This window comes from Cervus elaphus, chromosome 3, assembly GCF_910594005.1.
Source record: "Cervus elaphus chromosome 3, mCerEla1.1, whole genome shotgun sequence".
Classification (NCBI taxonomy): Eukaryota; Metazoa; Chordata; class Mammalia; order Artiodactyla; family Cervidae; genus Cervus; species Cervus elaphus.
Window position 1 is genome coordinate 7577942 of NC_057817.1, and position 27114 is coordinate 7605055.

A 27114-nucleotide genomic window follows, 5' to 3' on the forward strand; every position below is an offset into this window, starting at 1 on the left:
GTTGATAAATTCCGATGAGTTTGGAGAGGGCAGTTAATCTTGAGTGCTGCCTATACATTTATAATTTATTCTTTCTAAAATTATCAAAGGACATAATTTTTAGCTTGTGCAAAATGTAAAATTACTGAGCTTTGTTAATTAATACATTGAAAGACTTTTGTATGGTTTCTTGAAAAGAGCTAAGAAACTATATTCAGAAAATAGTTTTCATTACCCCTTAGGTACCCGACCTTGATGGTCTCCAAGGAAAAACTTCCCTTAGTTTTAATAATGAAATTCTACCTCACTTAGGCAAAAAGTGATCTTCCACCTTCCATAGTGTTTATCTCACCAAAACCCCTGAAGAATATCTTTCATTACTAGTTAGTTACATACTCTGTAATACTCCATGATTCTTGTTACTGCTCTTGTTATTATCACTTGCTATTTTGGCTAACACATGGAGTGTTAAATATAGACTTGACTTGGATCCTTGGTTTTAGTAGAATTTTTAAAATTAATTGCTTGTTTATTTTGCCAGCTGAATGAAAGAACTGTACAAAAGTAGTCAGATGACTAGAGGAGTAGTTGAAAGATTTCTTAAAGCTCCCTCCATCTTTTTGTCTAGGCAATCCCTAGGTGTCACATGGCCCTCTAGTGGAAGGGATGCTCAGCTGGACCGAGGCAACTGCAGAATATTCTCTGGGAGTTGTTACCCAAGGGATTGCTTTTATTCAGGTAATCTTTCAGTTTGGATTAACTAGCTGATTCTGACAACCTAGGTGATAGAATTTTGGAATAGGTAAGGAGACATTTTAAGGTAAATATCCCTATTTGTGGAAGATTCACCTAAGTTAGCCCATTTCTTATTAAATACTATTGATCTTTTTATTGAAGGATTGGTTAGGCTTTTTGTTTTTATTGTTGTGTTGTTATTGTTGTTGCTCTTGGTGGTAGTGGTGTGTTTATTTTGTTGTTTGATTATTTTTCAGTGTTTTTTTTTAAGTTGAATAAACCATATTCCATATTTGATTAATAATTATCCCTCATAAGTAAGGCACCCAGGCCTCCTTATTTCTTTATTTTTATCCAGTTTTTAAAAATAAAATTTCAGTATTTTTCTTCCATTTTTAAAGTAATTTTGAATATTCATCCTTAATTCTTGAAATTTTGGCAAACAAAATTATTTTTTCCTTTTGAGGAAGTAGATAAAAGTGTAAACTATGAAATCGAATAAAAATGTAGGTATCTAACTACCAAAAGGAGAAATAAGATTTTAAATTAATAAAGGCATAAAGAAGCATAAATCTAGAATTGGGGACGCTCATTTCTTGTTTCTTACTTCCTTTAAAATGTTTTAGTTCTGTTTTTATACTTCCTGGTGTTCTTTTTCTTGCAATTAAAGGGAGCTTCAAGTCTCTAAAATGAGTTTAACTTTTTTGTTACTGCCCTAGTTCTCTTTGGAAGTTTCTGGATGAGTGAATGAATTTAACATGATCAAGAATATCGATATAATAGTCGTAGAAGTGGAAGTTTTTTCTTTTTCTTCTCTCTTGTCTTCTTTAGACTTCTTTCATCACTAAAATTAAACAGGCAGATTTCTGGCAGTTTGGTATTATAGCAGAATGGTTTGTAGCAATAACTATTACTAATGAAACCCTTAAAGAATTTGGAATAACTGCATAAACTTAGTGATAGCCTCTGATCCAGCAGGTGCTAAAATACCTACTTTTTGATTACTCTCTAAAATAAGTTAAAATGCAAGCCAGAAATAGTCTATAGAATAGGATGTGTAAATATATTCTCTGACTGTACCTTAAGTGGAAAAGCATAAGTAATATATCATTTAGAGTCTTTAGTGATTGACTTTGCCAAATGTAAAAGCAATGTTAATGAAGTAATAGTGCTGTCCGTTTGTGGAAGTGCTTTAAAAGCTTGTAACTAAAATATTCTGTTTTTTCTTTGTTTTCTTTTTTTTTTAATGTGAATTTCTTCTGCTTATATCATCAGGGTGAATCAGCACTTGATTTGGCAAAGCAGAGAAAAAATGTGTGGATGATCAACCATTTGCAAGAGGCACGGCAAGCAAAGGGATATGACAATCCATCTTTCCTTAGAAAGCTGAAAGCTGATAAGGTAAATCCATGACTGAAGATTTTCAGCAGATAGTCTTTTTAAGTAAAATTCATAAGCATATTTTCTTAGCATGTGTATTTACATGCTTTAGTCTTGGCATTGGCCAGTGTAGTTTTTAAAATATTATTTCACCCAGCTAAATAAAGGTAGATACCAAAGTTTAAGAAGGATGGGTATATCTGAAATTCACTACTAACATAAACTTTAATTCATCTGGCCTTTGTTAAGTTTTTATAGAGAGGTAATAAAACTTTTCCTTTTAAGTGTATTTGTTAGTATAGTAATAAATTGTGAAAAATCTTAGTCCTTATATATTTTGAAACTACTTACAACTCTATAGTTAATTTAAGCTTTCCATTCTTTTGTAATATGTTGTAACTTTCATTGAGAGAGAGAAACTTATTATTCAGTTCTCTATAGAAAGTTCATTTTAAATCTTCCATAAATTCTTCAGTTTTAAACTGTATGATTTTTGCCTTAGTTGCCTAATTGTATGATTTCAAAACTAAGAACATTTTTCCCCAAAAGAAGGATCTGTATTTCTTAAAAATTTATTTCCTTAAAAGGAAAAATTAGTTGACTGATAGTTTTTTTGTATATCTAAATAATTGATGAGATATTTGCTAACTTGTTAGTAATCACAATTTGAATGGCATTAAGCCTTGGGTATCATATATGTCTTATTCAGTCGGTTCTAATGGTAATACTTTTATATAAAGTTAACACTGATCTATCTGTTACCAAAACAAAACAACAAGTTTTGGGTAAAGAGAAACAGATTTATTTAAAAGCATGCCTCATTGATATGTAGGATTTAGACTTCCTTAATGTCGTAATGAGCTGAAAAGTCCATTGGTCCATTACTTAGACATCAGAAGAATTAGATTTGTAGTTTATAAACTTGGCCATTTTCAGCCCCATATTTGAGGCTGAGGAGCGGTTTTTGCATGTCATGTCATCTTTTCATTTTACTGTTTACGTGTACTATTAAAAATAGTTAATTATTTATTGAGTGGGCCCAAAAGTTTCTTCCAGTTTTTCCATGCAGTGTTATGGAAAAACCACAACAAATTTTTTGGCCACCCCAATACTTGGATGTCGCTCTGTCCTCCAGGCTTTGGAGCAGTTTTGCTCAGCAGAGTGAAAAGTGGCTAATTTCTCGTAATAACCAGGCCACTGATAAAGCTGTCTCTTGTTACTCTGGAACGTCTCATTGTCTTTATGCTTTCATTTGCTTAGTGAAGTTGTAGATGTTTATAAAATTATTTATTACAGCAGTAGTGAACTATATATCAGGGTTATATGTTTGAATGCGGTTTCTTTTAAGAAGAGAGCTGCATTAAAAAGTTCTGCACAATTTTATTAACATTTGTATATATTATTGTGATCAGTTCAGAAGTTGTATATTCCTGGCTTTTTTGTTTTAGCTTTTTGCATTAGTAGCTTTAAAAATATTATGTAATCTAAAGCGATCACTAGATGAAAGTTCATGATTTCATTAAGTGGGGCTCTGTGAAATTAAGTATTTGTATTTGTATAGACTATGCTCTTTCCATCTCACATTAGAAAAATTTAAATTATGAACATGACTTGATTTGCTAGTCTGTGAAGTATGTTCTGTATTTAAAACTAAACAAGAAACCGCCCAAGACTCAATAGCTTTTTACTAAAAATAAGCAGCCCAAAAGGAAAAAAATTATTTTTGGACACTGATAGTAGACAGATATGAAAGGAATCTTGATGAGTTATAAGGAAATCTCTAAATTAGTGTTTCTCAACATTTAAAAACCCAGGATCCATTCTGTTAGCAGTGAAAATCTCACAAGTATTACTCTCTAATGTTTTTTTATTAATTATGTGAAAATAAATCTGGGAAGATGGAGTAGATGTATTTTTCCCTATTCCTTCTTGCCAAGTACAACTAAAAAACCTGGATACTATGTACAAAACACATATAGGAAGGCTGAAGATGGAGAGAAGAAGGCAGAGAGTTAGGGAGCTAAGGATCCAAAGAATAACGTGGTGGTGAGTTCCCTCCTTTTTCTTTTTTTGCTTCATATTTTCCAGAAGAGGAACTGACAAAGCCAACAACCCAGAATCATGAATGGGTACAGACAAAAACAGCTCCCCCAAAAGTTTGCCCTTAAGCCAAAGACCACAAAAGAGACAGCGTATTTGGCAAGGTAGAAATTTTTAGAAAATAAATTTCTGCTACAGCCAGAAACAACAGCAAAAGCTGTGGACCCACCCTGACTCATACCAGCAAAGACCTAGCTTTCCAACCTTACCACACTATAGTGATGCGCCCCAGCTTCTCTCCTGGGGTGGTGTCAGGGAAGGTGGAGTGGAAGAGTCGGGATTTGCGTCCCCACTGGCTGTTAGTGAGGGCCCATTCCCTGCTGTGTTAGTGATGATCACGTAGCACGCAGGCATGAGGCACTCTCAGCTAGGGCGTGTGCCGGTAGAAAGATACTGGAGACTTGGAAGCCCCACTTCTGCCCATCAGTAATGAGGAAACCCCTCCTCAGGTGTCAGTGAAGGCCCGCTTGGGATCCTGGACTTTCACCTCCCCTGCCAATAATGAGAAGGTGTCTTACTTCAGTCCCCCTGCCTGCATCAGAGGAATCCACACGAAAGGTTTAAATAAGATCCAGCATCTCATAATACCCCAGATGTCTAGGTTTCAAACAGAAGTTGTTCATCAAAACAAGAATCAAGAAGGTCTGACTGAATGAAAAGAGAATCGGTGGATGCCAGTGTCCTGCCAAAGCTGTTAGAATTGTGTGGCAGAAGATTTTAAAGCAACCCTCGTGAAAAGCCTTCAGTGAGTACTCTGAACACACTTGAAACAAGTGAAAAATAGAGGCTTAGTGAAGACCTAGAAATAGACTGTAAAGAACCAAATGGAAATTGTAAAACTGAAAATTAAAATAACCAAAAATTTTTTTAAAAAGTCAGTGGATAAGTTCAACAGCAGAAGAGAAGTGACAGAGGAAAGAATCAATGACGTTGAAGATGACAAAAGGAAATAAACTGAGGAAAACAAACAAAGGAGAACCTTAGGGGCCTGTGGTTATAACAGAATATCTAACATTGGTATGGTTGGAGGTCCAGAAGAAAAGAGGGTGGGGCTGAAAACGTGCTCAAAGATAGAATGGCCAAAAATTCCCCAAATTTGGCAAAAGACAGACTTGTAGTTTAAGAAGTAGAACAAACTCTGAACAGAGTAAACTCAGTGAAATCCAAACCAAATAAATGTATCATAGTGAAACTTCTGGAAACTAAAGACCAAGAAATAAAAATCTTAAACACCCCTTACCAGTAGGGATAAACCGTTCAGTAACAGTGGGTTTCTATTCAGACTCTGTGGAGGCAGAAGGGGCTGCTGTGTTTTCCAAATGCTGGATGGTTAGAACTATCGATTCAGAATCCCATGTCCAGTGAAGATATGTTTCAGGAGTGAAGGGGAAGAGCACAGTTTTAGATAAAGGAAAAGTCAGAATTTGTAGACAGCAGTCCTGCCCTAAAAGTGGCTAAGAGACGTTCTTTAGACAGACGGGAAGTGATAAAAGAGATTCTTGGAACATAATATCATGTAAGCAAAATTACAGGTAAATACAGTAGACTTTCCTTCTTATTCTGCATCTTCCAAACTATGTTTGACAGTTGAAACAAACATCACAATATTGTGTGCTGTGGATCTAAATGCAGGTAGAGAATGGATTTGAGACAACTTGTATTGTAAACAGGTGAGGACAGAGGGATAGTAACGGAGGTAAGGTTTCCACACTTCACTTAAATTGGTAAAATGATGACACCAGTATACTGTGATAAGTTATATTTATATTGCACTTAGAGTAACCACTAAAATAGCTATTCAAAGAGATATACTCATAAATTCTGAAAAGCTCTTATAGATAGAGTTACGAGAAGTTTTTCAGTAACTCACAAGAAGATAGGAACAGAACAAATAGAAAACAAAAGATTAAATTATAAATTTATATCCTGACATATCAGTAATTAGAGTAACTGTTTGTGTGCGAAGTCGCTTCAGTCACGTCCGACTCTCTGCGACCCTCTGGACTGTAGCTCTCCTCTGCCCGTGGGATTCTCCGGGCAAGAATACTGGAGTGGGTTGCCATGTCCTGCGGGGGATATTTCTGACCCAGGGATCGAACCTATATTTCTTAAGTCTTCTGTATTGGCAGGCAGGTTCTTTACCACTACTGCCACCCAGAAAGCCCAGAATAACCATAAATGGTCTAAATATACAAATTAAAAGACAGATATCAGCAGTGTGGATTATAAAGCATGACTCAACTATATACTGTCTGAAACTCACTTCACCTACAAGAATATTGGAAAGTTGCTTGTATGGGCAAGTAGCAGAATAGAAATGACGTATGATTCCAAAAACAGGCAAAGACAGTACAAAAAGGAAAACTCCAGGCATATCTCATTTTATTGCATTTCACAGGTATTTCTTCGCTCTCTCTTTTTTTAACAAGTTTAGTTTTGTGGCAAGCTACATCAAGTAAGTCTTGTTGATGCCATTTTCAGCAGCATTTGCTTATTTCATGTCTGCATGTCACGTTTTGGTAATGCTTGCAGTATTTCAAACCCTCCACCAGCAAAAAGATTATGACTTGATGAAGGCTCAGGTGATGGCTAGCACTTTCTAGCAATTTTTTAGCAATATTTTTAAATGAAAAGATATGTTTTTTTAAGACATAAGGCTATTAATGGACTATAGTGTAAATATAACTTTTTAAAATCGAAATATAGTTGATTTCCAATATTATGTCAGTTTTAGATGTACTGCATAGTGATTTGACATTTGTATACATTATGAAATGATCACCACATTGTCTAGTAACCATTTGTTCCTATATAAATTTGTTATAATATTATTGACCATATTCTTTATGCTGTGTATTACATCCCATGGCTTATTTATTTTATAACTGGAGGTTTGTACCTCTTAATCTCTTTCAGCCCCAGCCCCTTCCCCTCTGATATCTCCGAGTCTGTTTTTGTTTTGTTTGTTTTTTTAGATTCCCCGTGTAAATGAGACCACATGGTAGTGATATTTGTGTTCCTCTGATGTGTTCCCCTAGCATAATACCTCTCAATCCATCCATGTTCTCACAAATAGCAAGGCTTCATTCTCTTTAATGGCCGGGTAATATTCCATTAAATATATAGATCACATCTTCTGTGTCCGTTCATACACTGATGAGCACTTAAGTTGCTTACATATCATGGCTACAGTAAATAATACTGCAGTGAACACTGAGGTGTAAATATGTTTTCTATTTAGTCTTTTTGTTTTCTTTGGGTAAATACCCAGAAGTGGTATTTCTGGGACACGCGACAGTTCTGTTTTTAATTTTTTGAGGACCCTCCATAGAGCCTGTACCAACTTAACAATTATACCAGTAGTGTGCAAGGATTTCCTTTTCTCCAGCTCCTCACCAGCATTTGTTTTTTTGTCTTTTGGGATGATATCCATTCTTACAGGTCTGAGGTGGCATCCTGTTTTGGTTTTGATTTGCATTTCACGGATTAGTGACCTGTGTGTCTGTTTTTCTGCCAGGGCTGTACTGTTTTGATTATTGTACCTTTGCAGTATAGTGTGAAATCAGGGAATGTGGTATTTTGGCTTTGTTCTTCTTTCTCAAGATTGCTTTGGCTATTCAGGTCATTTGTGTTTCCATACAAATGTAGAATTTCCTGTTTTAGTTCTGTGCAAAGTGCCGTTGGCATTTTGATAAGGACTACATTGAATCTGTAAATTGCCTGGGGTAATACCATCATTTACAATGTTAGCTCTTCCAGTCTGTGAGAATGGTGTGTTTTTCCATTTGTTGTGTCATCTTCAGTTCTTTTATCAATGTCTTAATAGTTTTCAGAGTACAAATCTTCTACCTCTTTGGTTAGATTTATTACTATGTGTTGTATTCTTTTTGATGCACTTGTAAATGGGATTGTTTTCTTAATTTCTTTTTCTGATGGTTTGTTATTAGTATGTAACCAACAGAGTTTAGTTTATTAATTTTATATCTTGCAACTACTCAATTCACTTATTAGTTCTAATAGATTTTTGGTGATGTCTTATATATAGTGTCATGTCGTCTGCAAACAGTGACAGTTTTACTTCTTCCTTTCCAATTTGGATTCTTTTTTTCTTTTTCTTGTCTCATTGCTGTGGCTAGGACTTCTAATACTGTGTTGAAGTGGAGGAGTGTGCGTCCTTGTCTTGTTCCTGATCTTAGAGGAAATGCTTTCAACTTTTTACTATTGAGTATGATGTTACCTGTGGGTTTTTCATATATGGCCTTTTTTAATATTGAGATATGTTTCCTCTATACCCCTTTTGTTGAGATTTTTATCATAAATGAATGTTGAATTTTGTTAAAAAATTTTTATGTATCTACTGAGGTAATCGTATGATATTTATGCTTCAGTTTGCTAGTGTAGTATATCATGCTGATTGGTTGGCTGTTTGGGTGGAGAAGGAAATGGCAGCCCACTCCAGTATTCTTGCCTGGAGAGTCCCGTGGACGGGGGAGCCTGGTGGGCTGCTGTCCATAGGGTCACACAGAGTCGGACACAGCTGAAGTGACTTAGCATGCATGCATGCATTGGAGAAGGAAATGGCAACCCACTCCAGTGTTCTTGCCTGGAGAATCCCAGGGACAGGGGAGCCTGGTGGCTGCCATCTATGGGGTCACACAGAGTCAGACACGACTGACGCGACTTAGCATTAGCAGCAGCAGGTGGCAGGGGCAGTGCTTAGGGTGTGCTGCCTGGATGGAGGGTGGGGCCAGGTTCTGGGGACCAATAGGCTAGAGGGAGGATTCTAAAATGCCGCTTTCCAGCCCTAGTGTTAGTGAAAGTGAAAGTTGCTCAGTCGTGTCTGACTTTTTGCGACCCCGTGGACTTTACAGTCCATGGAATTCTCCAGGCCAGAATACTGGGGTGGGTAGCTGTTCCCTTCTCCAGGGGATCCTCCCAACCCAGGGATCGAACCCAGGTCTCCTGCATTGCAGGTGGATTCTTTACCAGCTGAGCCACCAAGAAAACCTAGGGTTATTAGGGTAAAAGAAGTTCCCCAAAATAGCTGCCACCAATTTTTATATATGTAGGGGTCTTTTATTTGCTTTCTGCCACTCCAGAGGACTCTTTAAGCTCAGCTAGTAGATCTGTTCCAGGCTTCTAACTATTGCCTCTTTGTGCTGGTACTTTGGAGTGTCTGAAATTTTGCCATTGTCTTTGAAAAGCAGAATCTCTGTCTCCTGTGGACCTGCAGCTTTCCTGAAATGGGTCCTGCTGCTTTTCAAAGCCAGATGTGTGGGAGCTTTTCTTCCTAGTGTAGGAGGACCCCGTGGCTGGGGAGCCCCACATAGGGCTTAAACCACTTCTTCCTTGGGGAAGACCTCCAGGATTGTGATACTCCTTCCATTTGTAAGTCCACTGATCCTGGAGATGTGAGCCCTGGTTATACTGTGTTCACCCCTTCCTGCCGTCTCATTGTGGTTCCATCTTTATTTCTTCAGTTATGGAAAACCTTTTCTGCTAGTCTTCAGGTTATTTTCCTAGAGAGTTTCTCTGTAAATAGTTTTAAAGTACTTGTATGCTGAAAAATTTTAAATGCCAATGAAAGAAATCAAGGATGATCCAAGTAAGTAGGGAGACTTACTGTGTTCATGAATTGGAAGATTCATGTAAATATATATATTTACAATATATATATTATATGTATATATATATATATTATATTATATGTATATATAATATATACAATAAATATAGTAAATATATCAGTTCAGTCCAGTCGCTCAGTCGTGTCTGACTCTTTGCGACCCCATGACCGCAGCACGCCAGGCCTCCCTGTCCATCACCAACTCCCGGAGTCCACCCAAACCCATGTCCATCAAGTCAATGATGCCATCCAACCATCTCATCCTCTGTCGTCCCCTCCTCCTCCTGCCCTCAATCCTTCCCAGCATCAGGGTCTTTTCTAGTGAGTCAACTGTTCTCATGAGGTGGCCAAAGTATTGGAGTTTCAGCTTCAGCATCAGTCCTTCCAATGAACACCCAGGACTGATCTCCTTTAGGATGGACTGGTTGGATCTCTTTGCTGTCCAAGGGACTCTCAAGAGTCCTCTCCAACACCACAGTTCAAAAGCATCAATTCTTCAGCACTCAGCCTTCTTTATAGTCCAGCGCTCACATCCATGCATGACTACTGGGAAAACCATAGCTTTGACTACACAGACCTGTGTAGCAAAGTAATGTCTTTGCTTTTTAATATACTGTCTAGGTTGGTCATAACTTTCCTTCCAAGGAGTAAGCATCTTTTAATTTCATGGCTGCAGTCACCATCTGCAGTGATTTTGGACCCAAAAAAATAAAGTCAGCCACTGTTTCCCCATCCATTTCCCATGAAGTGATGGGACCAGATGCCATGATCTTAGTTTTCTGAATGTTAAGCTTTAAGCCAACTTTTTCACTCTCCTCTTTCACTTTCATCAAGAGGCTTTTTAGCTCCTCTTCACTTTTGCCATAAGGGTGGTGTTGTCTGCAGTTGGTCTCAAATCCTGGCAAGATTTTTTTTTTTTATTTGTATAACCAGTAGACTTAGAATATCTAAAACAATTTTGAAAAGGAAGAATCACTGTCTGCAGTTTTAACACCTGCTATATAGCTTCAGTAGTCAAAACTCTGTAGTGTTGCTGGAGGAATAAAATAATCAGTGAAACAGAATAGAGAGCCTAGAATTACAACCACAGAGATGTGCCCACAGATGTTTGACAGATGTATAAAAGCGATTTGGTGGAGGAAACATAGCCTTTTCAACAATTGATATTGGAGCATCTAGACATGCATAGGCAAAAAAATAAACCTCTACTCAGATCTCATGCTGCTGCTGCTGCTAAGTCGCTTCAGTCATGTCCGACTGTGCGACCCCATAGATGATTCTCCAGGCAAGAACACTGGAGTGGGTTGCCATTTTCTTCTCCAGTGCAGGAAAGTGAAACATGAAAGTGAAGTTGCTCAGTCGTGTCCAACTCTTCGCGACCCCATGGACTATAGCCTACCAGGCTCCTCCGTCCATGTGATTTTCCAGACAAGAGTACTGGAGTGGGTTGCCTTTGCCTTCTCCATCAGACCTCATACTTTATTAATAAATTAACTCAAAACTGTTCAAGACTTAAATGTAAAATGTAAAACTATAAAAATCTAGCGCTACACAGAGATTTGACGTAAAAAGCATGATCCATAAAGGTAAAAATTGATCATTCAGATTTGAATCAAAATTAAAAACTTATGTTCTGTGAAAGACCCTGTTATTAAAATGAAAAAGAAGACTAGAGACTGGGGTAAAGAATTTGCAAGCCACATATCCAACAAAGGGATTAGTTTCCAAGATATATTAAGAGCTTTCAAAACTCAGAAGTGTAAAATCAAAGAATCCAATTAGAAAATAGTGTAAAGAAGAGACAGTTTTTACCAAGAGAGGTATAAAATTGACAGGCACATGAAAAAAATCTTTAACATCATTTTAGTCATTTGGGAAATTCAAATTGAAACTGCAGTGACTTACTGTTATATACCTATCAGAATAACTGCAGTAAAAAGTTACACCACATGCTGATGAGGATGCTGAGAGACTCACACATTGCTGGTAGACATGTAAAGCAGTACAGTACCCTGGAGAACACTTTGGCATTTTCTTTTAAAAAACTTAACATGCAGTACCATACAACCCAGAAATTATACTCTTAAGCATTTATCCCAGAAAAATGAAAACTGACATTCACACGAAAATTTGTATGTGACTGTTTATAGCATCCATACTCATATATTCATAATATTCATTCATATATTCATAATAGACCCCAAACGGAAGCAACCCCAAGTCCTTCAGTGGGTGAATGATTAAACAAACTAACACATTCATTCTGTGAAATATTCCTCAGCAATAAAAAGGAATGAACTAATGGTATATGCAGTAACCCAATGAATACCCAGAAAATTATGGTGAATGAAAAGCCAATCCTATAAGATTACATACTATATAATTCCACTTATAGAAAATTCTTGAAATGACAAAATTATGGAAATGTAGTGATTGGCAGAGGTTTATACGGGGATGAGGGGTAAGGGATGAGGGAAGTTGCTTTAAAGGATGGAAATACTCATTGTAGTGAGGGAAATACTCTGTATCTTAATTTTGTCAGTGTCAGTATCCTGGTTGTGATATTATAGTACTGTTTTGCAAGATGGGAACTCTGGGTATCGAGTACTTGGGATCTGCCTGCATTTTTCATTAAAACTGCCTGACCCACAGCTCACATCATACTTAGTGATGAAAAGCTGGAAGTATTCCTTTTAAGATTGGGAATAATACAAGGATGCCCACTCTCACCACTTTTATTCAACATTTTATTCCTGGACACAGCAGTTTAGAGAAGAAAAAGAAATTAAAAGAATCCAAATTGGAAAAGAAGTGAAACTGTCACTGTTTGCAGCTGACATTATGCTATACATAGAAAATCCTAACGATGCTAGTGGAAAACTGCTAGTGCTCATCAGTTAATTTGATAAGGTTACTGAATGCAAATCTAATATACAGAAACCTGTTGCATTGCTATACACTATCAATGAAATATCAAAATGGGAAATTAAGGAAACACTCTCATTTACCATTACATCAAAAAGAATAAAATACCTAGGAATAAACCTACCTAAGGAGATAAAACACCTGTACTCTTAAAAAAAAACTATAAGCTACTAATGAGAGAAATTGAAGATGACATAAACGGATGGAAAGGTATATGATGTTCTTGAATTGAAAGAATCAATATTGTTAAAATGACCATACTACCCAAGGCAACCTGCAGATTCAGCACAATCACTATCAAATTACCAATGGCATTTTTCTTGACCTAGAACAAAAAATTTTACAATTTGTTTGGAAGCACAAAAGACCTGGAATAGCAAAAACAATCTTGAGAAAGGAAAAGGGGAACTGGGAGAATCATGCTCCCTGACTTCAGACTGTACTACAAAGCTATGGTAATCAAAACAGTATAGTACTGGTACAGAAGCATATGTATGTGGATCAGTGGAATAGGATAGAAAGCCCAGGAAGAGACCCACACAGTTAGGGTCAATTATCTACAACAAAGGAGGCAGAAGTATACAATGGAAAAAAGACAGTCTCTTCGAGAAGTGGGTGCTGGGAAAACTGGACAGCTTCATGTGAAAGAATGAAATTAGAACTTTCTCTAACACCATGTGTAAAAATAAGCTCAAAATAGATTAAAGACCTAAACATAAAACTGGATACTATGAAACTCCTAGAGGAAAACATAAGCAGAACACTCTTTGACATAAATCATGGTAGTATTTTTCAGATCCACCTCTAAAGAGTAATGGAAATAAAAACAAAAAGAAACAAATGGGGCCTAATTAAATTTAAAAGCTTTTGCAAAGGAAAACATAAACAAAACAGACAGCCTGTGGGATGGGAGAAAATATTTGTAAATGATGCTACCAACAAGGGATTAATTTCTAAAATAAAAAGCTCATATTGCTTAATATAAAAAAAAAAACCAATCAAAAAAATGAGTGAAAGACCTAAATAGACATTCCTTCCAAAGAAGACATACAGACGGCCATGAAAAGATGCTCATTATCACTTATTGTTAGAGAAATGTAAATCAAAACTACGATGAGGTGCCACTTCACACCAGTCAGTATATATTTACATATTCACAGGTTGGCAACAGAGCACCCTGCCGCCTAATCCCACTCCCACCAATGTTGCTCTTTCTCCTGTGTGCTCAGTCATGTCCAATTCTTCGTGATCCCATGGAACATGTAGCCCACCAGGTTCTTCTGTCCATGAAATTTTCCAGGCAAGATTATGAAACAGGTTGCCATTTTCTCCTCCAGGGGATCTTCCCACCCCAGGGATTGAACCCCTCTCTCTTATAACTCCTGCACTGGCAAGTGGATTCTTTGCCACCACTAGTCCCACCCAGGAGGCCCACCAATCATTAAAATGTCTACAAATAATATATGCTGGAGAGGGTGTGGAGAAAAGGGAACTCTCCTATGCTTTTGATGGGAATGCAAATTGGTGCAGTCATTATGGAGAACAATATGGAGGTTCCTTAAGAAACTGAAAATAGTTACCATATGATCCAGCAATCCCACTCCTGGGCATGTATTCAGATGAAACTCTATTTCAAAAAGATACATACACCCCAATTTTCATAGCAGCACTATTTATAATAGCCAAGACATGGAAGCAGCCTAAATAAGATAAGGATGGTATATGTACACAGTGGAATATTATTCAGCCATAAAAAATAAACTAATGCCATTTGCTGCAACGTGGATGAACCTAGAAACCATGTTAAGTCAGAGAAAGACAAATACACAGTATCACTTATGCATGGAATCTTAATAAATGATATAAATGAATGTCTTTTCCAAATAGAAGGATACTCACAGACATAGAAAAACTTACAGTGACCAGAAAGGATAATAGGGGGTGGGGGGAGATAAATTAGTTAGGAGTTTGGCATTAACATCTACACACTACTATGTATAAAATAGATAAACAACAAGTACCTACTATATAGCACGGGGAAATATGTTCAGTGTCTTGTAATAATTTATAATGGTAAAGAATCTGAAAAGGAATATATATAAATATCCCTTTATATGTATGACTGAAATTACTTTGCTGTATACCTATATACCTGAAGCTAATGCAACATTGTACTTAACTGTACATCAGTTTTTAAAATAGATTAAAAATTGCAATTATTTAAAAACAAAAAGTGGAATTAAAGAACTAAATTGAATCTGGGTGGTAGATTCACTTCAAAATCCCTTCAAATTTATTATATATTTGAAAAATTCTGTAATGAAATATAAATTTTTTCTGTATCTATAAAAGCAACATATCACTGTTACATCTTTACAATATTGTAATATGTATATTAAATGACAGCTTGGAAAACATGCAGGAATCACACATGTAGGCTTTTAACCAGGTGAAATGAGCCAGTGTTCACACAAAAAATTATATGTAAGTGTTTATGATGGCTTTATTTACAATCAGAAACTGGGAACAAGCATAGTCTCTCAGCTGGGGAATGGATAAGCAGACTGTGTTAAATTCTGTAATGGAATACTACTCAGCATTCAAAAGGAACTTACGACTAATACATGAAACAAATGGATGAATGTCAAATGCATTACCTAAGTGAATGAAACCAGATGTAAAAGACTGCATTCAGTATGACCCATTTTTCGTGACATGCATGCCAAGGAAAAAGTCAAAGGTCAGACCCCAGACTAGTGGCCGCCAGGGCTGTGCCTCGTGGCTCAGGGCGTCTCAGGGCTTGATGGGGCTGTGCTGTGTCTTGATATTTATGCTTATTACACAACTGTGTATATTCATCAAAACTCAGAGAAGTATACACAAAAGAGGGTGAATTTCACTGTATGTAAATTGTGTCTTAATTTTTAATAAGGAAAAAAATGTGGCCATTGCTGGGGGGAAAAATGTCTTGACTAAAAACAAGCCAGATTAAAGATAATTTTAGAAAATACTTTTTCAAATGCCACACGTTCGCCTTCTCTCCCACCAATATCCACCCTACTCACATACTCTTCCCAATTACACGTTCTCTAATGTCTTGATACAAAATTCACACATAATAGAGATAAAAAACAAATTGGAAGGGTGACATTTCACAACAGCATAAAATTAAACTCTGAAGTTGATATGTTTAATTATTAGTCTAAGTTAAAATTACACAATTAGTTCAGGATATGAATTACAGTGACTGAATTGGGGAAAACAGTCATTTATATGAAAAAAGTGTTTATTTCATTAGAAGCCAATGGTATGAAAGGGGTGCTAAAAAAGGTCTGATGTAATCTTGTCCTTCAGATAGGTAAATATTCAATGAGGAGAGTAATGTTTACACTCTGAGCTTTGTTAGATCACAACTGGAGTATCTCATATAATTTTGTCCCCTAAGGTAACTCGAGAGACGTAATAGCTGCCTTTAAGTCTGTGAAGGGCTGTTAGGTAGGAGAGGCCATGTGTGTGTTGCTCCAGAGACACGGTTGTAGTAGCTGCTGGAGGGAGGCAGGCAGTTTCATACTTGGAGTGTCTCTGCAGTTAGACCGGTACGGAAGCGCAGTGGTGCTACAGCTGGGCTTTGAAGCACTGTCCTTTGATACGTGTTCAGAGGCACATCATCTCCATTCTGTGATCTCTGGGGCTCTGTAAATAAAATTGATTTTATTCTCTTACTTTGGTATATACTATTTACATGTATCATTCAAAACATCTTCTCCAGGCTAAACGTACTGTTTTCCTTATCTGATACAGCTGTGAGACCTTCAGTCATTCTGGTTGCCCTTGTCTCCTTAGATGTCCGTGCATTTGTTAAAATTGGGTAGTATTTTCACGAACTGTTTTTCAGCCCATCCATGTGTTAGCAGGGGGTACCTGCTGTTGTCTGTATCTGACTATCTAAACCCACTTTTATAACTTCTGTTTTCGTTTTCCACGACTTTAACCAGGTACTTTTAAATTATTTAATACCTCTTTCTAGAAATCAGACTAGCACCTTGAATACTTTCTGCACGTAGTAGGTATATTTGATAATTTCACCCCGGTTGTGTGTTTTCACAAAGGTAACAGCGATTCACATTGAGGTTACTTGAAACATGAAAAACTTTGTGTGTGTTTTTTTTTTCCTGTCCAGGAATTTCGGCAGAAAGTGATGCTGGGAACTCCTTTCCTAGTCATTTGGCTGGTTGGGTTTATAGCAGACCTAAACATTGACTCTTGGCTCATTAAAGGGCTAATGTATGGTGGCGTCTGGGCTACAGTGCAGTTTCTTTCAAAGTAAGTGTTGTTTTTAACTGTGTTTTTAACCAGACAGGTAAAAATCATAATTTGCACCTGGCTATGTAAAATTAATTATATTTAGAACACTGCCTTTATGTAACATGTTTGATCTTAATGTAATGTTAAAGAATTTTGGGCAAATTTATATCTGAAATCGTTAACATTTTTAACATCATTGTGAAAAATGACTGTAAGGGTACTTAATAGTGACTAAGTCTAACATTTTAAGGCTAAAATACAGTTTTAAAACATTTCAATAGACATGAATGTGAGTTTGTTGAACTCTGAATGTAATATATTGCTTATTTCTGGTTAACTGTAATGCTTGAGCTTACCTTTCCATAGAAATTAAATTTTCTTTGGCCATAGGCAGCATGCAAGAATGAGGGAACACCTAAACACATGAGGAGTCTAAGCATATGAAGTGGGCTCAGTTGTTTTTTAAAATTTTCTCCTTTGTTCTCTAAGCATTGTGTTCATTCTGCTTTATTCTTATCCTTAAATCCTATTGCCCTAAAGTTGCCCATCCAGCAAACTAGGAAGTTATTTATGATCCAGAATTTCCCACCTAATTTCCATTCCTTTAGTACTTGGTTTTCACTAGAATTTCAAAAGAGAGTTCTGAAAATAATTCACAGAGATGAGAGTGAATGGTAATGCACCAGTGTGGTAACTCTCAGGAAGAAACTTAATCTTATTTTAGTGTTTACTTTCACCAAGAGGTGTAAGAAAGAATTCACCAATTCTGCCTTCTTAGCATACCTGGATGGTTGATCCTACTTAGTGTTTAATAAGATTTATCAGTGTTTATTTTTTCCTGAATTCTAAATGCTGTAAATAATGACCTTTAATTCCTCCAAACTAGCTGGTTCATTCTCTTTGAAAAGATGTGCTGAAAGCTTAGTGGGAATGTGTAGGTAAGGAGAAATAATGATGCAGCATAGAGAAAAACTCGGGTATCACTTTGCATTCATTTGTTAAAATTATAACATGCCTTTGGTGTGTAGTAAGCTGGATGATGGAGTTACTGTATATGCTAAAGTGAGTTTTTTATTTAAAAGAATGGGAATACAATGAAATTCTAAAGTTGGAAAGTATATAGAATATAATTCTAATTCTTGATGAATTAAAAGTAGCTTCAGACTTGAGTCATTCAGCTGTGCATTCATGTCTTACTGATTACTGTGGAAAACAGCCTTCATATTTAAGCATCCTGAATTTCTGGATTTTGTTAAAAGTTTACTATGCGGAATAGATGTAATTTTCATTTAAATAAATAAATCTTCATTTTTACAATGAAATATGGAGTTCACGTTTTATAAAACTTGTGTTTTACAGATCCTTTTTTGATCATTCAATGCATAGTGCATTGCCCCTTGGAATATATTTGGCAACCAAATTTTGGATGTATGTGACGTGGTTCTTCTGGTTTTGGAATGATATCCTTTGGTTATAAAGGTTTTATCTAAAACAATTTTTGTTTGCTATTTAAACAAATGTTTAATATTTAACATAGATGAGCTACTCACTATATGCTAGAATAAAACAGTTTTATTAGAAACATAAGTATGAACTAATGTATTTTTAAATGTTTCATATTTAATAAATTGCTTTTCAAAGCTGCTTTTAATAACATCAGTAGTAATAATAATATCAATAATAGTGACCATTAATTGAGTTTTTAAAGGGCATTTTCCTAAATACTTTGTGTTCCATTTACTACACATCCTATTATATATATGTTTATATTGTTGTCTCCATTTTATCGTTGAGAAAACTTAGGTTTAAATAGGTTAATTTGTTGTGATCCCAAGATCACACAGCCCCTCTCTAATAGAGGAGAGTAGAAACACGTATTTGTCTGACTCTGTGACGCGTTCTGCACCTTTCCACTGAATTGTGATTTTCATGTTTTACTGTCAGCATTTTCTCTGCACGTTTTCTTACTGTCACGCTTACTACTGTTCTGTTGCGATAGGTAACAGTTAATCTTCTCTTTTGCTTATGAAAAGCCTTTAGTGCTGTTATCTTCAGATGTTTGCAAATTATTTTGATGTACTTTTTTTGTTTTTTGTTTCAATGTACTTTTAAAACATAGTATAATTAGACATTGTAAATTTGTGTGTGCATGTGTGTACATCTTAAGAAATAAGGACAGTGTCTGCATTTGATATTTTAATAGAAAAAATCAGTAAGACAGTCTGTTTTATTATAATAAAGGTACATGATTGATGTCTTAGATCATTCTTCAAAACATTACTATCAATATGAAAAGTATATGATATTTTAAATGGTATGCAGTATTCAGTGACTTTTAACTGTGCTGAACAATATTAATTATTACTGATACCTGGCTTCACTTCACAGTCTTGCATATTATAATATTATGTTCTTTTTGTTAAGTTGTTCCGTGTATTAGACAAGAACAAAATATGTTTCATTGTGAAACTGAGCGACAGAATTATAACTGTGCTTCTAATTCTTAATTTTCACAGCATTATAGGATTACTTTTTAAAATACCTTCTTATCATAGTGTCTATTGAAATTTTTTCACTTGCAGTTTTCACTAGCTCATTCTGGGCTTGTATTATACTTTGATATAAAAATTGTTCTTCAGAGATTTATTAAGCATTAGAATTGTCTTATTGGATTATTTAATGAGTAAAACATATCTGCTCATTTTCAGTGCCTCATCTGTTTTAAATTTATAAAAAGCACTGACCTCTGAAATGACTAGTATTTCAGACATGTTTTCTAGCTTGGCTTCCTAAATCGGACGGTAAATTTTATGTTTTAAAAAAAAAATCCAATTCACATCTCAGAATGTTTTAGACTGTTGCTGTACTGTTAATCTGTTTGCATTTAAATAGAGAAAAGCAGGATAATTAGTAAATTACAAATAATGAAAACTTTATGCCAGAGAGTTTTATATAGTCCATATATCAACTTTTGCTTAGAAACTTCAGATGGCACTTAAGCACTATACTTGGAGACCATTTTAAACAGCAAAATCACCAACATAAAGCACACAAATGCTAAACAAGAAGGCAAAGTATTGCCTTGTTTAGCTCAACTGGAAATGTGTGCATAAGGCAACTCATGTTTATTGTTACTTTGCACATATTCACAAATGACTGCAGAAGCGTTCTAAATATTGGTTTTGGGGTTACAAATAAATTTTAGCTAGTAAACATAACTATATAAGTTATTTTAGTTTCTCATATGTTACTCAGCTTCAGTGTTTTTGTGGTGATAATGAGTCTTGTATTGATATAAACCATTTGTTATAATAAATAAATTCTACTATTTGATTTATAGTTCTTCAGGTATATTATTTTACTTGGTTCTCAGAACAATTCTTTGAGATTAAAAAAAAAACCACACAAATCATAATGCTGTTTTCTAACTGATAGAAAAATTGAGGTTCATAGAAGTAGTATGCCTTTCTCAAAGTTTCATAGCCAGGTAATTATTGAGAGTCTGGTATAGAACCCAGTTCTTTGATCTGCTGCAGTATATCTTCAAATGCCCTGTATTATACACTGACCATAATTTGTACAAGGAAATAATAAGAGATCCGATCAAAGGTTTATTTACAATGAAGTTTATCATTGTACCATTTATAATAGGGAAAAAATGGAAATAACCTGAATAGGAGGATAGATTTATCAGTTATCTGACATGTGGTATACAATAAAATATCCACTAAAATGCTTTTTTGAGACTTAGTGATGTGGGCTCATACTTGTAACAAATGAAAAAATACTAAATTGTATTTACAGAGAGATTCTAGAATGATAAGAGCTGGAAGTGAGCACATGTAGTTTTAGCTGTGGTTATTTCTGGTTGTGAGATTTGTGAGTGATTTGCTTGCACTTTTGTTTGAAAATTTTGTTCATACTTCTATAATTATCATACAGCCCTGAAATTCGCTCTCGTAAATAATATAGTCTACTGTTTAGTGTGTTGACAAAATTTTCGAAATAGGTTATTAGGAATTCTGTATCTAAAAATAAATTATTTTTCAGTCAGGTCTTAAGCTTCTTAAATCAGAGGTGGATGTGATCATTGTTCCCATAACATTTAATGACTCAGAATATTCTGCAGAGTACTTTGGAGAGGCAGGATAGCATATGTAGTAAGAGCCTAGGTTTTAATACCAGCTCCATCTCTAATCCATTCTTTAATCTTAGACTGCTTGATTAACCTCCACCTCAGTTTTGTCTTGGGGATGGCAGCAAGCTTTATCATGGGTTTTTGTGCAGTCTAAATGGCATGTGGGCTGCCTAGGTGAGTCAGTTAGTAAGGAGTCTGCCTGCCCATGCAGGAGACATGGGTCTAATCCCTGTGTCGGGAAGATCCTCTGGAGAAGGAGATGGGAACCCACTCCAGTGTTCTTGCCTGGGAAATCCCATGAGCCGAGGAGCCTGGCAGGCTTCAGTTCATGTGGTCGCAAAGCGTCAGACAGGACTGAGTAACTGAAGGACAGCAAGAACCTGCTGTGTATATTTGTTACATATGTTAGCACTTTCTGAAACTGTTATAATAAAGATTCTGCACTGAAAAATGCCACCATTCGGCATTTTTTGCACATAACATTTATCCAGCTTTATTCTTAAGCTTTATTTATTATTTTATTTATTTTTTGGCTGTTGAAAGAGGTGGAAATTTGGCTTTCTGTGTATCCTGTGCTGGCTGTACCCATGGATTTTGGAGAATGAGGATGGTGAAAGGTGGGAATAAATGGGACTGGGCAAGAAAATCACTTTTATATGTGGCAGCTGATATTAACTACTCTTTTTCTTCCTTTTTTTCCTCCTGTATTTTAAGTGGTTGGGTAGTGTTTTGGTATTTACCAAACAAATACAGGTTTGTTTCATTTACGAAATGGTTCTTTCTTAACCTGTGCTTCCATGAGAAATGTAAAGAGTGTGTATACATGATAATACCTAAAAATCTTACAGAATATTTGTATGATACTTGTACTACATAAAATTGTTTGGTTTTTTTTAAAAAAAAAAAAAAAACCAGGAGAAAAGCATACACTTTTCTTCTTTTTGGTTGCATCCTGCAGTCTGTGGGATTAGTTCCCCCACCAGGGATTGAACCCAGGCCTTTGGCAAAGAGCGTGTGGTGTCCTAACCACTGGACTACCAGGGAATTCCTAGCTTACATGTTTTACTAAATCTTTTCTTTTTTTTAACGTGTACTTAGGGGCCTTCATAAATAATGAAGACCTAACAGATGAGCGGAGTAGGACTCTTCATGCCTTTTAGACCAATAATGCATTTGTGAAGCAGTAACAAGACAAGGATGTGGCTGAGGCAGTCGTTGGTGGGGTGTGGCCAGCAGGTGTGTGGGGGTGCACGGTTGTGCAGTCAGTGTGTGAACGGAGATCCCGGCCGTCACGTCCATCCCAGACCTCTGCGAGAGGCCTTTCCTCTCTCCCCTGGCACCGCGGCGGCCCCACTCTCCCGGAAACGTCGTGGGCAGCTTTGGTACCTGGGTCACATCTTGGGAACGGTGTGTTCCGTGCCTCAAGAATGTGTTGCTCTAGCAACGTTGTGTTATTTTCCCCAGTGTTATTGAAAATAGTCTTTGATGCTTCACTTAACATTTATAAGTGCCTGGTACATTTATCATGTTTTTATTAGGAAGGAAAATGTAACCAAAGAAAGTATTTCTGTTTTAAGCAAGTTTATAAATACTTTTTCTAAAATTAAAGTCAACTTGAATGTGGGCAAAAATGGCAATGAAGAGAATGTAAAAACAATCTTTTAGATATATGGGTATGATATCTAAGTGTTTCATAGATTTTAATGAATATAGATAAAGTAATATGCTAATTACTTTGGACATGAGAAGCCCCTCGTTTTTGTCGAAAGAAGTAATGATCATTTAAAATAATGTATTCACTGACTTTAAAAAAAGTGTCAGATAAGCTTACCCTACATGGTTTAAAATTTGTAAACAATTGACATTTTTGTTTTTTACATTTACTTATGAGCACAATGGAAAATGTGTTTGTTGCGATGTAATAGACTAGCATGTATAGATGGAATTCATTTTGATTTAATAAACCATCTTGTACTTTTTTCTAGATTTTTTTGTATGTGTGATAAAATCTTGCAGAGTATAAGTTTATCTATAGTAATAACTAGTTTTCATTGCTTCTTTAGATTCCTTAACTTTAGGCACATCTCAATTTTCTATTTATCCATCTTCCATTCCTTGCCAATAGTATTGCACTTTTCTACAATTTTGGAAAATCTTGGAAATCAGATCCAGGGATTATTAAAGCCACAGAAGAACAAAAGAAAAAGGTAGCAAGATACAATCTAACTAGTTACATGTGTTTTATTGCCAGATTATCAGTATTTTTAGCAGATATGAGAATACAAAGAAACAGAATTTCAAACCAAACTGAGATTATGTATATAGTTGATGCTCTTGAGATGCCTGTCCTTATACTTCCTTGATATTTTAAAATGACATTTAAAATTTTCATGTTTCTCTCCTCTCTAAGGATTATGATTGTTTTAAGGGACTAATAAAGTATTTTAAACAACTCTGTAAACCTTCAGCACATAAATTTGCATCCATTAAGTAAATGTTTGTTAAAAGACCATGTAAACTAGAAGGCCAGAAAACTGGTTGATAGTATAGATAAATTGTTCTAATAACAAACATATTTGTATATATGATCCAGGGCACCCCTCATCTATAGCCCAGGTACTTAGGAAGCCGAATTTGTAATCCAAAGAGGTCATGTTAAGTAGAGAATTAGACCAGAGGCAGTTAAATTATTTTAAGAGCTGTTTACCCAGTCGCTGAAAGCAGAGCAGACCCTGATGAGCGACTCTGCCCACAGTGAGTAAGGCACTAGCGGTCCCTTACAGTCTGCCCCTCTCTGTCTGCATCCAGAGCGCAGAGCAGACCCTGATGAGCGACTCTGCCCACAGTGAGTAAGGCGCTAGCGGTCCCTTACAGTCTGCCCCTCTCTGTCTACATCCAGAGCGCAGAGCAGACCCTGATGAGTGACTCTGCCCACAGTGAGTAAGGCACTAGCGGTCCCTTACAGTCTGCCCCTCTCTGTCTGCATCCAGAGCGCTGCTCTGTGTCCCAGGGGGCCGCAGGCTTCACTGCTAATTGATTTGCCAGGTTTCTTAAGTCATCATCTAGCTCCGAAGATTCGAGTCTTTTTGGATTCAGGTTTACATTTATCTCTTAATCATCAAAACCCATTCAGACTAGTTCTTAGGTAATTTAGTTTTATTCCCGTAACTTAGGTTTAGGGTTGCTTTTTCATATATCCAAGAAATAAAATTTCTGTATCCAGATTATAGTAAAATAACAGAAGTAAGTGAAGAAATTTATTACTTTCAGCTGAAAACCTTGGTTAATTAAAAATAAATGTGTCTGTTGACACTTACATGAATACTGTTACTGAGTGTAGTTGATTTTCAGTGTTGTGTTTGTTTCAGGTGTACATCACAGTGACTCAGCTGTGTTCACTGAGTCACTGAGTTTTATATGTGTAATCCGAGAAATAATAGATTCTCTTTCAGATTCTTTTCCCTTACAGTTTATTCCAAAATATTGAGTATAGTTCCCTGTGCTATGCAGTAGGTCCTTGTTGGTTATCTATATTTAGTAGTGCCTGTTGACACTCATATTGATGGAATAATAGCTGATGAATATTGTTCTGTTTTGAATGAAGTTTTTTTTTTAATTCACAGACAATAGTTGAACTTGCAGAGACAGGAAGTCTGGACCTCAGTATATTCTGCAGTACCTGTTTGGTAGTATTTTTTTCTTTATTCTTCCCTTTCTCCTTTTCCCTTAGCAGTGGCGTAGCATAGAGAGTTTGGGAAACCAGGACAGTGTCTTTCACTGAGCACGTTCCATGATCCCCCAGCCAGAAGGCTTTTGGATCATGGGACAGGAGGAAAGATGGTGAAAGGATATCTTCTTCCCAGTGTTCTCCTTCCCACTGATGTTACACCTTAACTGCATTTCCGATTCAGTATCGTTCATTCATTTATATTCATTCTTTTTTTCTCAGAATGTAATTCAACAAAAAACTAATAAAGTATTTAAAATCAAAAGTTTACCATGATTCCCTAATATGCTGTTATCCTAATCATATTTTAAGAAACTTGTTTCTTATATTTAAAGGCCATGATGGGAAATTAGGTAACCTTTAAGACAACATTAGAGCAGTTATCCATCTGTGTTAGAGTGTTTATGCAAATTAGAGCACTCTTTCATCATTGACAGTAAAAGTTACCATATTCAGCCAGGTCATAGATAATAAAACAGTTTTGTGGTTTAGGGATTTTCTGCTTGGTTTTTGTAATCAGTTCTTGTGGAAAATGTATGGACTGCCACAGTCTTTTCTGTGGCATATAGCATTCCTGTATAAACCATGTTTCTCTGTATGGAAATGGAAATATCCCCAAATCATGCTTGAAACTAAATGTTCTTTTATACCTTTAAGTTATACACTGCAACTGAATTAACATCTTAACAATAATAATGAATAATTGACTTAGTTGAGAATTCTGGATTGAGTTTTTGAAATTAAGCTCTAATTCTACAGATTCTTTTGTTTCACTTAACATTCTTAGACAGTTATGATTCTGGATTTTCACTGTATATACTGTTTTATTTTTGGTAACAACTTTAGAGTACTGATTCTTTTGTATTTTAAAGAATGCTTTAAAAATATTTTTATTTCTGTGCTTTACAATGGGTAATTTGCAGAATTGTATTCTTCTTTTTTTCAGAATTGTATTCTTAACGTTTAGAACATTTTTATGTTCTACTGTTCTATGAACATATTATCCTGTTCCATAAAGTCAAGTATACATTGCTGATGTTTTTGCCATATGGCAAACAGATTCTTTTATATAAAGTTGCTCAATACAGTTTCATTATTAAGTAAATATCTGATGGCAAGAACAAGACTATTGTCATTATAGCATAAATGTTTTCATTATGTGTTATGTTACAGTAAGTTGTAGTTCTGGATAGATAATTTGGCATTGTAAAAGAGCATGTCGTATTATATGAAGAGCATATATTATATCTTTCAAGAGCATGTCGTATTATAAAATGATTCAAACTGACAGAGGTATTTGTAATTATTTGGGTATTCTTCAGTTTGACAAATAGGTAAGAAGACATACATAAATCAGAATTTCCTGAAAATGAACTGCTCTGGAAGTGAACTAAGGCAGCTGTTGTGTTCAGGAGCCTTGCGTCAGTTTTTGTGCAGAATTCCTTCATAGCTGTTGCCCAAAGAGGAGACTTAGCTGAGAGTTGCAAGTTAGGGTAGAAGTTGTTTGGTATATCCTACTTCTTTCTGCTGATGGATTTAGTCTCATATCTGTGATGAAGAATAACTTAGCCTTTTCTTGGGTCCACAGATAATTTTAGTACAGGTAAGAGCCACATAATGCACCGATGCCTTTTTCTTAGTACCCTCAGAATCATGCATGCTTATGTAAAGTGTTGGGGAGACGACAGTGCTTTTGTTGAAGCACCAGTGAAGGGCATTATAAAATTTGCTTCTAGCAAGTGTTATAACTCTAGCTCTTGTCACGCATCCAGCATTGGGGCTAACAGCTCTTTGAAGGTCACTAATGAGTTCTTGTATTCACTTGATTGCTTTAGAGTCGTGGAGAGAAAGGCATTTCACAACATTTAAAACAGAAGGCATTATGAAAATTAACTCTTTATTGCCTGTCAAGAGCTGTATAATATATGTTCTGTTTTTAGAACACACAGGGACTGCCTAAACTTCACAAGCATGTTGTATTTTCTTAGGTAGTGGTCTTGCACTTCAGCAGGGTAAAGTGCTGTGCCTTAATGAGATCTGAAGAGGCTCTGAAAGACACGTGCACTTACTGGGTTTTTGTTGTTGTTGTTGCTAGATTTGTTAACTCTGAGAAGACATTTTATTAATGATTTGAATTTTAAAAGCTGCTTTTATTCACTTCTAAGGACTTTCCTATTACTAAGGAACAGTTTCATTTTA

At 35.9% G+C, this 27114-nt stretch overlaps 1 protein-coding gene across 1 annotated transcript in view; it reads left to right on the forward strand.

Annotated features, from left to right (window-relative positions):
- The window catches only part of ZDHHC17 (zinc finger DHHC-type palmitoyltransferase 17), a 97494-nt gene that overhangs the window by 61346 nt on the left and 9034 nt on the right, over positions 1-27114 (forward strand). The window contains exons 8-12 of the mRNA XM_043879995.1: positions 1990-2115; positions 16926-17068; positions 18410-18510; positions 23271-23395; positions 24812-24874. Of these exons, the coding sequence (XP_043735930.1) occupies positions 1990-2115; positions 16926-17068; positions 18410-18510; positions 23271-23395; positions 24812-24874 (558 nt within the window). The remainder of the gene's footprint in view (positions 1-1989; positions 2116-16925; positions 17069-18409; positions 18511-23270; positions 23396-24811; positions 24875-27114) is intronic.